Raw genomic sequence first — 16,327 nt, forward strand, 5'->3', positions numbered from 1 at the left:
GGTGTAAGAACCCATAAGAGCCATCAATCTGCTCATATGTATCCTGTAAATAGTATATACTAACAATTGTATATAAGAATTGGCTATGAGGCTAGCCTTATAACCCGGACTTGATGAATTATTAACCCTTGCAGGATTTCCGGGAGAAGAACACAGATCACATGCGCCCAGACATTGTAGCCTTACTGCGCAGCAGCCGGAATGCCTTTATTCGGGGAATGATTGCCATAAGTCCAGTGGGAGCATTTCGCTGGGCATTGCTAAGAGCGGTTTTCAGAGCACTGTGGGCTTTTAGACAGAGTGGTAGAAACAACGTGGGCAAGAAGACTGGTAAGTGTAATGATATATTGGAATATACTGGGAGTGACCTGGTGAGTGGCCATGGGCTGAGGCTGGAGACAACATGGAGCGGCTGCATTAGGAGTGATACCATATACATTAGGGGTTTATTACACTGGGTTAAGGCTTTAATGGGATGTACTAAAAGAGCTCTAAGATGGGTATTTGAAAAACATTTATGCAGTAAATATACTTTATTGTGGATGGCACAATTACTGGCAGATTATGGACATGTCTCCTACTGAGAGATGCCCTCATGATTATTGTATGTCCTAATACTGCTGCATAGGTGCCATATGATATACCAGCTCACATACTTCTATCTCTATTTCTGGGTTCAGTATATGCATCTTTGGGGTATTCTGCCTCTGTCTTTGCTGGGAGTTTGTTACTCTGCCCTTTCTCTGGTTAATCTATCTCTGTCTTCTCTTCCTGTGTCTTTGCTCTCAAGGCTCGGGCCCCCCCTGTACACCGGGGCCACCAGGCTCATCTCACAAAGGCCTTTCTAGCTTTAGCTTTCTGCAGCACCCCGTCCACCAAAGGAGCTTACAGATCCTGCAGAGGTGTCAGAACGACCAATACAGTAAGGCTCTCGTCCCAGAATCCTCTGCAAATTCATCAACACGAGGCTCCGCTTCTAGAGTTTAGCGCAATAGTGCACCTATACATAGATACACCCAGGCTGCAGATCTGACTGTACACGTACATACAGTATACAAAGAGGCTCCATACCAAGGTGTTTTCTGACTGCATTTACTCATGTGCCTATACCTGAATGTTTTCTGTCTATCCACAAACATACATAAAACCAGCTCATCTGTATGTATAATGCAATATATAATCATCTGTTTCCTTTTCACAAGATGTGTAATACAAGAGCTCTCTTTATATTAACATGCTTGCTAGCCCTTTTAATTTATTTTATTGATAACCATTAAACCATGTTGTTGGATGAGCAATGCACTAGTTTGTAAACTTCAGTTAATTACATGGGTTTATGAGATGCGCTGCGGTATCCACATGAGTCATTTGTAGGCATTGAGATACTTATTGTTATGACTTTTTTTTTTTTAACTTACTCGGTATTATTGTCTGACAGCTGAGAGAAATAAATGCCTGTAGCTGTGATTTAGCCAAGGACATGCTCACAGCAGTTATAGGATTGGAAATGATGTTCTAAGACATTACAAATCAATCAGTAGAGGTGCTGATTTGTATGTAATCTCTTAGCAGAATATAAATGTCTCTGTAATATTTTCGTTTTGTAGTTGAGGTTGCCTGCCATCATTTTTTCTTTTATAATTCTCTCATGCACCACTGTTATTTGTTAAGAGCAGTAAACGAATGGGATTAAGGTTCCAGTCCCTGGAACATGTAGTATACTATTCAGAAACACCACTGTTCTTATGTACAGTTGGATGTACTTCTGTATATTATAGTACCGTGCATGCACACCATAAAAAAGGCATACACGTATGTCTGTGCTTTTGTTTGGTGGTATATTACACTACCCGCTTCTAATAACTGGGGAGGCAGTGGTGGGTGAGCGTGGGCTGAGTTACAATAAGGATCTGTTTCTAATACTTGTAATGGAGTTAGACCTGTCTGCATATACTGCAGTCAGCAGGCATGACGTTTACATGTGCTGGGAGGCTGGTGCAACGATAAGTGATGACAACAATCTACAACTACAGCTCTAATCCTTCTGATTGGATGCTGCGGATTCACCTCTTCAGCTAATAGCAGGGGAGTAACTAGGTATTTGAAGGCCTCATAGCAAGACATTTGTAATAGCCCCTATGTACCACCCAATGGTGAGAAATGTATATAACACATGTAACTTTGGCAAGGAAGATGGGCCCCCCTCAGCTCTGAGCCCAATAGCAGCTGCACCCCTTGCACCTATGGTAATTACGCCCATGACTAATAGTACTTAATTAGTGTGGTTGCCCTATTATATGAAGTCACGTTTGTCTATTTGCATTATTTAATTAATATTTCTATTTAACAAGAAAAGTCTTTAAAGGGGAAAGCGACAGTTGTTTGTATTTAATGTAATTTCACTTAAATGTTAAATGTTAATGCTAGCTATGCATTAAGTAGTCTTAGTCTATATTAAATGTTCTTGTTACTCTGGATGTAAACTTGACTTACATGCTAGTGTTGTAAAGCTGGACCAATCATGAGATGTGTCTGACAGAGCTCTGCCAGTCGCTTCATTTGCAGCCCTATGTGATACCATAATGAGTTTGAGGATGGACTGTTGTGGAATTTCTCACTGTTAGGTTGTTCCTTTTACTCCTCCTTCCCACGTCATGGCAGAGAGGCAAGTAGTCCACAGTCCCCAACACAATAATTATGGGCTTTATTAAGCAGGAACTCTTGAGAAGCAGGAATGTTCAGCGTATAGTTAATAGCAACACTATTAATTACTTATTTTAATCCATGCAGTTATACTATACTTTAGTTAAGAACAAAAGTTAAGTGAATAAAGAATATGATAATTCTTCAAACATCTATATATTTACAACTATAGTTCAGCAATTATATCCACAGTGTCCCTCAATCTGGAGGACAGATCCGATGGATAATTGATCCATTTTATTGGAATGAATTTGGACTTGCTAAGTGTGCTCAACAGCTTAGTGGGAACACTATAAGCTATATATCAGCCAATGTCATCTCTCTTGAAGGTGAATTACTGCAGGTTAACAACCCTGAGTCAGTAGCTTGGGGGAATATATTTTACTGGATATCTGGAGTCACTGGCTGCGATATTAAATGTTTTTCACGCCCCCTACAAATGTACGAATATGCGCCTGATTGAGCTATTCAACTTCTTCTATGTTGGGTCACCCATTAGCATTTAACGCGGATAAAAGCACCGGATTTAGCTACGCAAAGCAGCTCCTAACTGTCATTTTTCAAACAGCCTTTAACATGGCCGTTACGAGGTGATTGGTTGCTATATCTCCGTTCACTTTATCTCCATCCAAGGCTTAGTTCCTTTTTTTCCCCTTTTTGTTGTAGAAGCAATCTTTCCATTTCAGATATATCTGTGCTTAGTTTACCTGGTAGTATACTAGCTCTGTGGTAATAGGAGTGATAGTCTGAGGTGAAAGGGGTGTATAAGGTATCCCAGAGCTGTCCCAGATGAGAGCTTCTGGCTACACTTCTGTCTTATCCTCAGATGCTGTGATCAGAACCCTCCTCTCTTACATCTGCTTCCCCAGGTCTGCCTTGATCGCTGTGTCACTTGGCTGCCATGTTCCTCATGCTGGACAATATGGGACAGCTGTTTCCTGTAAGACATGGCCAGCGGCACCTCCAGCACACAGCTCCTGCCTCTGGACCATTACTCAGGACTCCCTGGACTGGCCGCCTTCAGCACCTCCTAAGCATAGCTCTGCCCTGACCAACTGTCACTTTTATTACCACCTGCCACTGCTTATATAACCACCTCTTGAGCAGCTGCAGAAGCTGCTGGGAATTGTAGTCTCCCAACTTCATGAATGAATCAGACTTTCCTCCTGCTTCCCAACCTTCATATGTGCCTTTAAACTAGTTTCTTCAGGGAAGTGGCCCACGCGCCGAAGATGGTGGACGCTCATTATTTGAGCTCAGCATCACTGCTGCTTTTAAGTGTTTGGTGCCTCACCTCTGACCACCTGGGGAGAACCTTTTGTTGATTCTTGCTCTGCCCGGTTGTGATAATTGCTTGCAGAACACTTTCTTCGGGCTTTGCTGCGTTCCTCTTCTGGGAACAGTGTTCCACTCTGGCCTACTGGCCTCATCTTGGCTGTTCCATGCTACATCTTGTGGGGACCATTGGTCCTGCTGCAGTAATGTGAGACTGCAGAGCAAAGTAGCGATCCATCAAGACTCTCCACCCAGGGATGGCGCTACACTTGGTGCATCCTCCAGCCCGCAGTGTGGCCTGTTTCCGGTGCTCCAGGGATTTGGGAGCCTCTCTAGCTGCCTGTGTGTCCTTTGCCTAAGGAGGTGCTGCACAGTGTATGACTCCTGATTTCTCCCTGTCTGGGGGTGGAGCTCCACATAACACTGCCCTTCTCCCACAGCCAGCCTGCTCCCTCCTTTCTGCCTCCTTCTTACTGACACCTAGCCCAGGGGACATGGAGAACAGCCTGGCGAGTCAGTTCAATTACCTTCTTGTCCCAGCTGAGGGTGGCTTGCTGACAATTGCCTCCACAGTCAGTGATCTCCACAGTTTGTATGGCAGCGTGTTTAGAACAGGGAGGACCTATAGCCTTTATACCCCAGTCCACCTGCAGGGCTTCTCATATAGGCTTTAACCATACCTGGGAGCCACCCTTCTACCTCATTGGAGATGTAAGATTGAACTGTCCCTTGTCTTCTAATATGCTCTTCCTCTAAGCCCTGCATGGGGGACTGACAGTGTGCACCCTTCTGCTTGGACCTTGTCCTGCTGCCTATGTTGCTGTATATTCTTTTATCGCAACATTTTTACCCCTGCATGGAGCATAACTACATATTGTGCTGCCTTCATTATTCAATTCATCCATCCTTCCAACTTTCCAGGATGCCTCACAAGAAAGATTTAGCAAAGTGACACTCTGGGAAAGGGTTTTCTCCACCTCTAGAAACTTTTCTGGTTCTGATAACCAGACTGTTTATAGATTTTGGTTTTCCAACTTTATAGACATCCTCATCTCTAAATACAAGAAATCCTTACTGAAATAGCTAAACAATGCTGCCAAGTTGGTGATTCCGGCACACTGGAAATTACTTCTATCCCCATCTATTCAGGAGTGGTTCTGCCGTATAGATCTGTATATGGATATAGAAGATATTATCCTTTCAGCCTTCCATAGATATTCCAAATGTATCTCCACCTGGTTTTACTGGGTAGAGTTTAAAGAGTCTCAGAAATATCATTCATTCATGGACCCCACACACATAGGTATCCTTCCTTCTCCCTTTCTCTCGTCTCATTATTTTTATTCAGTTTCTGTCATTATCCATAAAATTAAACATGTACCCATTCTTTCAGCTTTTAATTATGTCGAGGCTTGTGCAGTGTCATTTCTGTCATTGTACAATATATGTATTGGTACTCTTTAAAATTTATTGCAGAAAAAAGAATAAAAAGCTAGTTTCTTCATTGATGCCTGATAGCCCTCCTAATCCCTGTTCCTGATTGTACCATATAAATAATAGTATGCACGTACATTCGTTTTCACATGTGCATCTTGTGCTGATATTGGGGGCGGTGCCCAACTCTACAGTACATGAACCACTAGACATTTCTATAAATTGATATGCTGATCTGTAGGCATTTATGAGAAATAACATTTTTTTTTTTTAAATAAATGATTAAACTTTGTAATACCTGTACATAGATTGGGAATTTAGTAATCAGAAGATATTCCAAATAATGAATTTTACAGTAGTCATTCAAAACTATCTCCTATAGCTTATCCCAAATACAAGTATGAGACCTATAAACTCCTTACTTGATCAGTATTTTTCCCAGTAATTTGGAGCACTGTGTATAAAATATACTAAAATATATAAAGCATTCCTGTTCTGTGTCTCCCTGTTCTATGTCTATCCTTGTCATTTCCCCTCCATCTTGTTGCTTTGCAATGCTCCTTTGCAGGGATTCAGGGACTGATTCAGAGGTGGACACAAGTTCCAGGTGTGAGAAAATATGCAAACGTCACAGCCGCTGGGATTTGTAGACGCCCCCTAGCAGCGCCTCTGATCAGCAGCTGTACAAAGTCGCACTGTCGGTCACAGATCAGTTGCACCATCAAACTTGAGAACAACCCTATGGTTGGTCAGAATGTCCGTCTGAATTAAGACGCAAGGGCCAGTTTAGCTGTGTGCAAGGACGCAGACGCAGGCTATGACTCTACCACAAAGCGATCGCGACGCACCTGCTTTTGAGTCGCCACCCCCTCCCCTATCCCGTTACCTCCCACAAACGGTCCCTGACTGTTAAACCATCTCCATCATAATCCTCACTACGACTGCTGTGTCATCGGGACGCATGGGTCGTGTGACTCAGACACACTCTCAGTACAAAAAACATTGGCCAACTGCACAAACAACGACATTGCCTCCACCTCTGAACCATTCCCTCAATAGTTATCAAACATCAGCAGTTGTTCACTTTATTCATTTACAGTTTTTGTTTTTCTTTCATTTTCTGGATATAAAGATATTTCATAAAATATTTTTGAGTAAAAGTTTCTCAGCCTGTAGTGACTGGTATGTAAAACAGATTGCGTTGGTTTAGAATAATTTGGACTTCTGGCATATGTTAAAAGTTTTTATTAACTGCTACAACAACAATAATTTCTGCATACTGCTGTATATGAGTAAGGGCTGTTCTACATCATAAAAGAGGAGGAACATCAATAAAGCAATGACTAGCACAGTTAATTGTAGCTACTGTAGTTATATAAATGATAGTTCTTTTTCATTTTGGACAACACTTTACCTAGTTTGTGGCAGCCAGCAGTCTATCTCTGATGTAAAATAAAAACGCCCATTTGATCTTCAGCATTCAGTGCAGAGAGGTTGCTAGAAAACTTGGTGATCTCACTGGTGTGAGGGTGGTGTGTGGATCAATAGGGTAATGTTGGTCCACATCAAGTTAAGCTCTTTCACCAACACTATTAGATCAAGTGTTGTGTAGACATAGATCTAACTTTGTTAGGGTTCCGGGAAGGTCCGCCAATCCCTTCTCCATATATAAATAATATGTTTCTGTTCTTTCGTTTTCCCTTTTCCCTGCCTGATTAAATCAAATCAGTCATTCTGTATGAAAAAGATGCGAATGTCATGACAACACTTTGCTAATGGTGCCGGTCCCTCGTATTTGTCCTCCTAGACCTGGTTCTACGTAGTCACCAAATTTATTCTTTCATCTTGCATGATAGATCACTGAAACAGGACACCATACCAACATTGTTTCCTTAATTGGACTCTATTTCCAATGAGATTTAGGGCCTGATTCAGAGGTGGCTGCAATTCACATCTGCAAATTAGGATGCAGCAGACTTGCGGAAGTATGCTAATGACTCAGAAGCCATCTTGTACACAGATGCATTCTCTGGCGTCTGAAATCTTCCGCTTTTGTACAAAAGAGGAAACATCGGGAATATTGGTCGCACATTGAACATCTGAGCAGCCCAGGGCTGTCTCACAATGTTGGTTTAACCTAAACCTCTCCAGCTGCATAGAAATTTGCAGAGGCTCAATAAGCCATACCCAGAAAACAGTCCTGACACGCCTGTGTTTTGGTATCCCCCCCCCCCCCCTCCCCTCCATTACCTCCCCACAAATGCCGACTACCTATCACTCACATTGCAAAAAAAAAAGTCCTTAGTGCACCCACTGTCTCTAATCCATCGCCGTGCATGCGCAGTGTGGGTTTGGCGAATACGCAGTAGAAAAACATTTCTCCACTTTATCCAACATCTACACTGCTTCCGCCTCAGAAGCAGGCCCTTAGTTCTCTATGGTATGTCATAGTAGGCATTAACCAGCATTAAGTTACGGTGGGTACACACCAGAAAGATGTATCTGCAGATCAATTGATCTTTATACACACTGAACAACCATCACTGCGGTCCTCCTGGCCGTGGGTCGCGTCATGCTCCCCCTCCCTGGCAGCCTCTGCAGCAAGTATACAGATGAATGGCTGACTGCCCGTACACACAGCACGACTTACACATCTATCTGCCATCAACTGTGCTGCACAGCTGACGTGATATGTCTGTGAACGGCGTCGTTCTCCGACATATCTTCTGCACACACTGGCCGACGTACACACGATATATATATCGGCCGTTCAATTGAACGGACGATATGTCAGCCAGTGTGTACTCAGCATAAACATAGCCAAGTGATAACATTTAAGACAATTAATGGGAAGGACAAAAAAGGGTCATTTGTGTTTGAGCTTTCTTCTAACCCAACATTACAGGCCTTAAGCTGGGTACACACCTATACAATCATCGGACCGTTCATCCAATATCGAGAGAAAGGCTGTTGGATTGTATAGGTGTGTATGCTGTCCCGATGCAGGAGCGTTAGCCGATAAATGGTTTTTAACGCTCCTACAATGGTTGGGATCGGGAGGTCGCATCTTATGTACGGTTTAATATTTATCGGGTCGACCTCCCGATCCCATAGAAACCCGAACACACTGTGTTATGTACACAGTGTGTACGTGACTGACAGGGCATCACACTGGGGACGTTCTGCACAGCACCCGGTCAGCCTGCAATCGGAAAAGTGTGTACCCTAGGCGAGTTTTCCCTCCGCTATGTTTCTCAGTATCTCCATCTCGGCAATTATTTTTACCTATAACAGTCACTCACTTCAATCACATCTATTGTTAACTGATGAATAGTAAATAAGGACATTTCTGTATTTTTACATTTTATTGTACAGATTATGAGCCCGATGCAGACTATATATATATATATATATATATATATATATATGTGTATATATATGTATATATATGTATGTATATATATATATATATATATATATATATATACATGCCTGTTTACATTTTTCCTGAGGCTTTTTCAGTCGCATCTCCACTTGTGACTGAAAGGCATGTAACTGGACTGTAATCTCACATAGGCAGAGCTCAGAGAGACTGTGTCAGTGGAGTTGCAGGCTATGCAGAGTTGGACGGAAGTGTACATACAGCTGTTGTCAGACAGATCTCTTGTACTTTGATCAGGCTAGTGCAAGTGCACCCCGATGATTGATGTTGGGGAAGGGTATTAGACTTAGGGCCCTATTTCTACTTCACGGTCCATAGGGGGTCCACAGGGTTGACCTTGGGGTATAGGTTGGGACCCAAATCCGGGCACCACGCAGTTAAAGCTTTTAGCTCCCAGGATGCACTGGGTCCACTCTCCCTATAACCCCACCCCCAAGCCAGAGGCACCTCAGTTTAAGTTGGTGCCCGGCCGGAGTCGGGTCACCGTTAGCGCAGGGGGAGCTGATTAGCAGCCCCTAAGCTTATTTTATTTTTTTAGGGACAAAGTTTTTTCCATGGACTTTGGACTCTTCAGAGCGGCAGCGTCGGACTGTCCATAGGACGTCTAAGCTGCCGCTCCGTCACCCCGCTGGCGCTGAGACGCCAGTACAGATCTGGGGATCTCAGCGGGACCCCAGAGTCTGTACTAGCCGGACTCTGTGGGCGCCCAGGACTGCTGCCGGATCCACGGGGAGCAGGTAAGGTCGCGGATCACCGCTTGCGGTGATCCGCGCATTTCAAATGCAGTCCTGTGCCTCCGGTCTCAGGGGACAGACCGGAGGCGCCGGCAGTGGCGGCGGGCCCCCCATACCCCGTGTGTCCACTAGACCACCAGGGACTTAACGATCGGTGCAGGGAGCCGGCGTCCCGGGGGTTAATAGCCGGCCAGGGGAGGCAGCCTTCCCTGTTACAGCGGCTCCTCCCCTCAGCTCAGCGCGCCTTTCAGTATCCATAGTCTGGCGTCGCTGAGCTGCTTCCTCCGCGGGCCACGCTTCCTCTGAGGTCTCCAGCGGCCATTTTATCTCTGTGGTGCAGCAGAAATCTCTCAGGATGGCAGTTGGTCCAGTCCCCCTGCGTACCTCACCGTCAGGTCAGTGTACACAGCGCTGTAGCCTTCCCAGACACTGAATCTGGGCAGTTGAATGCAGTGTAATAGTGCAGTATATTATATGACATGTTTATGTATATATGTATATATCTGCATTGTATGTGACTTATGCTAGTGCTGACTGTACTTTATTCTCTCACCTGTCAGTGTATATCTATCCCTTTTCTTTATCTGCCCTAATACAGCTGTACTGACCAGTATAGTGCTGCTTAATATTTCCGCCAAGATTGGTCAGATATGTCTGACCAGGAGATAGAGCGTTATACTGCACCCATTTTTACTATCCTGCAAGTCATGTGCTGCAGGTGTTAGTGCGGAGGATTTGACTCATAAAGGGTTCTGTATGTGGCGTCATCTGGTGCCGGCCCCTTTCACGACCCCCTTGGGCGGTTTGTTTTCTCGGGATCCTCTCAATTGCGGATCGCCGGGCGGGCCCCATTGTTGTACCTCACTTGGGGTTACTTCACCATACTGCCCTTTTCATCTCAGGGTATCTCGCAGCTTCTTGCACTCTTCCCCTGTGACACAGACTACCGCTCCCTGCAGGGGTTTTTCGCAGTATATGAATTCCCCCTGGTGCCACAATAGTCTGTCATTCCCCTTGCAGGGATTACCACAACAGCCACCCTGGGTGGATGTCGTTTTCTACGAAACGCTAATTGGCGTGGTTGACGCCCTGTGGTTACTTCCCAGTTGGCTCTGCCGTGAACTGGGTACTGTTTGGGGCTCTTTCCCTCTTACACGGGGGGAAGCCTATTTCAGGTATTATTATCCCTGCTTTAGGGCTGGTAGCAGGTCCATTCTGGTTAGAGTGAATGTTGACCTGCACCTGTATCATACACCCTCAGTATTGCGTGCCTTCGGGTTCCCTGTTGCTGACTAGCGGGTGGATCGCATAGCGGGACTCTGGCTGTTGCCAGATAGGAGGTGTTACAACAGTGTTTGGCCTCCTGTCCCAAATTCCCTGAGGGTCATCACGAGCCCCTCCTGGGGTGGATGGGCGTGTTACTCGTCTGATTACAGACGTTACTACGCCTCCCATTCCTGCGTGGTCGGATTCTTCGGATCCGTAGGTGGTAACTCTGCCTGAAATCAGTATACTTGCTTTCAGGAGTTGTTACCCATCCTACCATGGCTATAGCATGGTTGGTTAATACTATTGCATATTGGGTTGATGCATTTGTAACGTTTTTTCCCCTCCAACACGTCGGGGGTTCAAATGTATTTGGTCGCTCACGTAATATATGCTGTTGTCATAGGTGGAAATGCCTATATTGGATACCAGTCTCCTAACTTTCAGAGTTCCAGCTGCGACTGTATCCTCCGTAATACCCTATGGCTGCGCTCTGGGAATGCAGAGGTGCAGATACCATCTTTAGGGTTGATATTGTTTGGTCCTGACCTTGACAAGATTGTAGTAACATTGGCAGTATTACTAACGACAAGTTTACCGCTTTCAGCTATGCCCACTACAAGGCCTCAGACTAAGTCTGTTAAGTCTTTTTTGTCCTCTGGGTCAGCCTAAAGGTCTGTTTCTTCGTAGACTGTCGGCATCTACAAGGGCCGACATATCCAGTACCGAGCAGGCCTGGACTGCCAGCCGATCCTGCTTCTGAACCTACGGATATCTCTTCAGCCTGACGGGACAGGCCTACAACTGGGAGATACCGATTTTCTCAGTTCGCCCGGTATTAGTGTCAAGTTGCCGCGGCTACGTGGGTAGGAGGGTACGCCCGCTTTACAAGGGCCTTACAGATCCAGAAAGCTATGCAGTTGTTGCGGTAAGCGGAGCTAATTAGGCCATCCCCACTATCTCAGTGAGGGACTGGTTGTTCTGCTTTCTTTCTGGTGCGGTGGCTGAATGGTCCTCTTTGGCCTATTCTCTGTCTCAATTCCCTGAACCAGTTCCTAAAGCTACCTGGGCTCAGGAGGAAATCCCTATGCTCCATCATACGATGTTTGGAACCTGGGGACTTTATGGTATCACTGGATATACAGGACGAGTGCCTACGGGTACTTACAGAGACCTTTCCTCAGCATGGGCTGAGGTTTTCTGTATCACAGCAACACTTACAATTTTTCGGGCTCTGCCTGTTGGGACTGTCCTCAGCCCCACAGGGGTTTACCAGCGTTTTGGATTTTCTGACAGTTCTTCTGTTCAGTATATCCCAATGCTCCTGTACCTGGACGGCCTCCTGCTCTTAGCGGGATCACCGGGGTACTTTACGGCCAGGTCAGGATGACTGTGGCTGCTTCAGGGTGCAGACGTTTAATCAACGGGGAAAAAGTCCTCCCTGCATCCCTCTCTGGGTATTCTTCATCTAGGATCCCTGCTGGATTCTCAGAATCTGAGAATTCTTCTGGCGTAAGACGGAATCTCCTCTCTTCCATTAGGAGTACATGGTTGTCTGCGCAGTCGACAGATGTCTTTACACTCTGGGATGCATGGTGGAATGGGCTCAGTTCCATTCCAGGCCTTTCCATAATTGGCTCATCTCCAGATGGAACGAGTTTTTTCTGTCGGATAACTGTTCAAACGATGATGCTCTCTCCGGAGGCAAGTCGGTCCCTGTCCGGGTGGCTATGGCCATCTCGTCCAGGGTTTTCTTTGCTATGGACAGTGTCTGGATCGAATCCTTTTCAGTGCAGTTGGACGTCTGTCGATTCCACCCTGTCAATTAACTTACTCTGGCATAACTCTTGTTTCCCGGTGAACCTGAAAAGGTTCAGTCCGACAGGGTCAGGACAGTGGCTTCCTTTTTAGCAACACTGTTCGTTGGGTGGCAATGACAGGTATGTCACATATTCGGACATAGTCCGAGGGTCTCCTCCCGACCATCTCGGCAGCGTTCATTTCAGGAGCTCTCCATTGGGAAGCGGGAGTCCTCAGCCGTCACGACGTGCATCCCGGGGACTAGTCTCTTCCCCAAGAGAGGTTTCATCTCCTGGTGAGCAGGGGGGGCCCCCCTGAGGTGACCCTCATGGCCTTCTGACTTTATCACACTATGGTGTTACAGTCCAGCTCTGGGGATTCTGAAGCAACCTTCAGCGACTCTTTGTCGGTGAAGTGGTCCTTCCACTTTGTGTACCTGTGTTCTCCGGTCTCCCTTCTTCCTCGAGGTCTTTGGAAGTGTTTTCAATCGAGACGGAGATGCTTTCCTGTTGGTGGCTCCTGATTGCCCCAGATGTCAGGGGTACTTGGATCTTTGGAGTCTCTACATCGATACTCCATCCCTGATGCTTCACTGCCCGGACCTGTTGTCTCAGGGTCCTTGGTTTTGCCTTGGACCTGGGTCGTTTGTCTTTGACTGTGTCCTTACAGTGGTCTTACGGCTTCCCTGGCTTTGTCATCGTTGGAATGATTAGAGCACATGGATCAGCTTTTGCTGGGACCTACCACAAACTGTGGCAGCCATAAATCTTATGGTATTGTACCTGTCGATACAATCCTCCGGTGTCCAGGATTTCCAGATATTCTGGCATTCCTTCCGGCTGGCTTGGGTTTCACACTTGGCCTGGTCTTCCTGACAGTGCGGATCTCTACACTGTCAGTATGGTTAAGATATGGAATTGCTCCACTCTGGTATCCAGTTCATCCTTTGGAGTGTTTTCTTGATTATGCCTCCATTTGTCCTCCCTAGGGACTCCTTGGGAGTAAGTAGTGGTTCTTCGTTACCTCCGGGGACAGTCAATGGAACCGCTGGTTGTGATAGACATTACATGGTCTATTGCTTAGGCTCTCTCTTTCTCTCAGGATGTTTATATCAACCAGGAGAGTGTCTGAATTGGGAGCGTTCTCATGTGGCTCCCTCTTCTGGAGGGCATCATGTCAGGGTGGGAGTTGCTCTCGCCCTGTGTTTCTTCTTAGTGGTTTTCAGGTTCCATATTATTCTGGAACTTAGGGTACGGCCATTCTGTCCCCAGTCCTCTCGGCTGGTGTGGCCTCATTGACTGTGGTCTGGCCTCTTTGGATTTATGTGATCCGTTCAGGTTCCTTACGGAAATCGGACTCCTTATTGGTGGTCTGAGATTTCTGGTTTTCACAGGAAAGGATGGCCGGCCTATAACCAAATGTTGGCTGGATGGCCTCGTAGGTCTTCCTCAGGGGCCTACCATGGGTAGGCCTTCCTGTTGTTGATGCTTGTTTTTTCTCGGGCCATGTGACCCTCGTGTGCGGCTCGCTGTGGCGCCTCGGCTGTTTTGCCTTACTAGGTGGCCACGTGGTCTTCTGTCCACACCTTTTTAAGGTTCTAGGCATTGGTTTCCTTTGCCTCTCAGGATGCTTCCTTTTTGGCGACGGATTCTCCTCTCAGCACAGGAGCGTCCCCACCCTTGGTTGAACTGCTTTGGGACATCCCCAAGGTCAACCCTGTGGACCCCCTATGGACCCTGAAGTAGAAAACAAGAGATATGGTAAGAACTTACCTTTGTTATCTCTGTTTCTACGAAGTCCATAGGGTCCACAGGGCGCCCGCCCTGACGCACCTGGCTTCATATGGGCTGTGTGGCTGGTCACCGGTTTTCCGTCTCCCATTTCTGTGAGTATGGTTATTGAGTGTTCCAGTTTTCTCTCTCTTTTTCTCTCCTCCTCCGGCCTTTGGCTACTTACAAACTGAGGTGCCTCTGGCTTGGGGGTGGGGTTATAGGGAGAGTGGACCCAGTGCATCCTGGGAGCTAAAAGCTTTAACTGCGTGGTGCCCGGATTTGGTTCCCAACCTATACCCCAAGGTCAACCCTGTGGACCCTATGGACTTCGTAGAAACAGAGATAACAAAGGTAAGTTCTTACCATATCTCTTGTTTTAACAACAATACATAACCCCTGTAGCACTCGCTACAAGGGTTAACAATAGTTAACAATCAGCAGTAATCTATGATTACCGCTGTTTGTCATTGCATCACTCTCGCCATCTTTAGATGGTGCGAGCCCACTGTAGCCTATGGGCTACACATAGCAAATTTATCCGGTGGAGGATTCCCACGGCAGGACTGCGCATGCTCAGAAGCCCCGGGAGCACATTGCAGGGACGGGCTGCTTTCGGATGATACATGGCAATGGTAAAATCAAATTTTGCAATGCGATCTTGGGGGATAATATTGCGCCCAGACCGCATTAGAAATGTGATTTTTGATAAATGCCCCCCTATATGTAAATACAGACTTGTCCTCTCCTACTGTCATTTCTGGTATTTTTCATAGAACATTTTAACTGCACTAAACTTACAAATACATGTATTTATTACCTGTTATTTATCTAGTGCAGAAGTATTACCAGGGATTTGCAGAGAATATCATACACACATGTATTTATTATACACATTACCTAATCCCCAGCATCATATTATTCATTAGTGCAGCCAACAGGACTCTAGTGTATTTATTTCTTCTTTGTATAATGTTTCCCACATGAATTCAGTAGTTTGCTCTAAATTGTTGTCAGTACTAATGTATTAATCAACAGTTTTATGATGATGTGTATGCCTGCCATTCAAATGAATATAGAACACAAGTCCTTATAGATATCATTTTATTTAGAGAGAGATGTTTTATTACAGAGAATGCTAGATAGGATTTATGTAACTAATGCTGGGTACACACTAAACAATGTGTGTACCCAGCAACGTCGCCGACGATCCCAGCGCCGACTGGCCGACATATCGGGCGGTCCGTACACACTGAACGATCTGGTGCCTGACCACCTGATATGCCAGCCCCCTGCATAGGGCTGTATGGGATCGATAGCCGCATTGCCTGATCTTACATGCAGTGCATAAGATCAAATTATGAGGCTGACAACCCCACGGGAGCGCACACTACACGACCTAGTGCATACACACTACACATTTTTAACGATCTGTCGTTCCGATGTGTCGGAATCTGCCAAATCATTAAAGATATTTGGCCAGATGTGTTAAACTCTGGAAAGTGATAAAGTGGAGAGTGATAAACGACCAACCACTCAGCTCCTAACTGTCATGTTACAGGCTGTGTTTAAAAAATTACAGTTGGGAGCTGATTGGTTGGTCATATACTGTATCACTCTCCACTTTATCACTTTCCAGAGTTTAATACATCTGCCCCAATGGTGTAGTGTATATGGGCCTTAACACCTTCAAGCTGTGGACCTCATTTATGGAGTAGATTACAACAATAGCTTTGTTTTAATATCTTTGCTTCTAAGGAGCAACATTATTGCATTTGCAGATGTCAGTAATCTGAAGGGAAAACTCATGTCTTAACTTCACTGAATTTAGAGATTTAAACCTTTCAACTGTCCACACAGTCTATATTGATTAATGCTGTCTCTACCCAGGGCCGGCCCTAGCC

General features: G+C 45.6%; 1 protein-coding gene across 1 annotated transcript in view; it reads left to right on the forward strand.

Annotated features, from left to right (window-relative positions):
• The window catches only part of MYO9A (myosin IXA), a 129,797-nt gene that overhangs the window by 59,092 nt on the left and 54,378 nt on the right, over positions 1 to 16,327 (forward strand). Inside the window, exons 14-15 of the mRNA XM_088446395.1 lie at positions 135 to 330; positions 791 to 922. Of these exons, the coding sequence (XP_088302521.1) occupies positions 135 to 330; positions 791 to 922 (328 nt within the window). The remainder of the gene's footprint in view (positions 1 to 134; positions 331 to 790; positions 923 to 16,327) is intronic.

Source organism: Taudactylus pleione, unplaced genomic scaffold (assembly GCF_031769625.1).
Source record: "Taudactylus pleione unplaced genomic scaffold, aTauple2 ptg000019l, whole genome shotgun sequence".
In the NCBI taxonomy this organism is placed as follows: domain Eukaryota; kingdom Metazoa; phylum Chordata; class Amphibia; order Anura; family Myobatrachidae; genus Taudactylus; species Taudactylus pleione.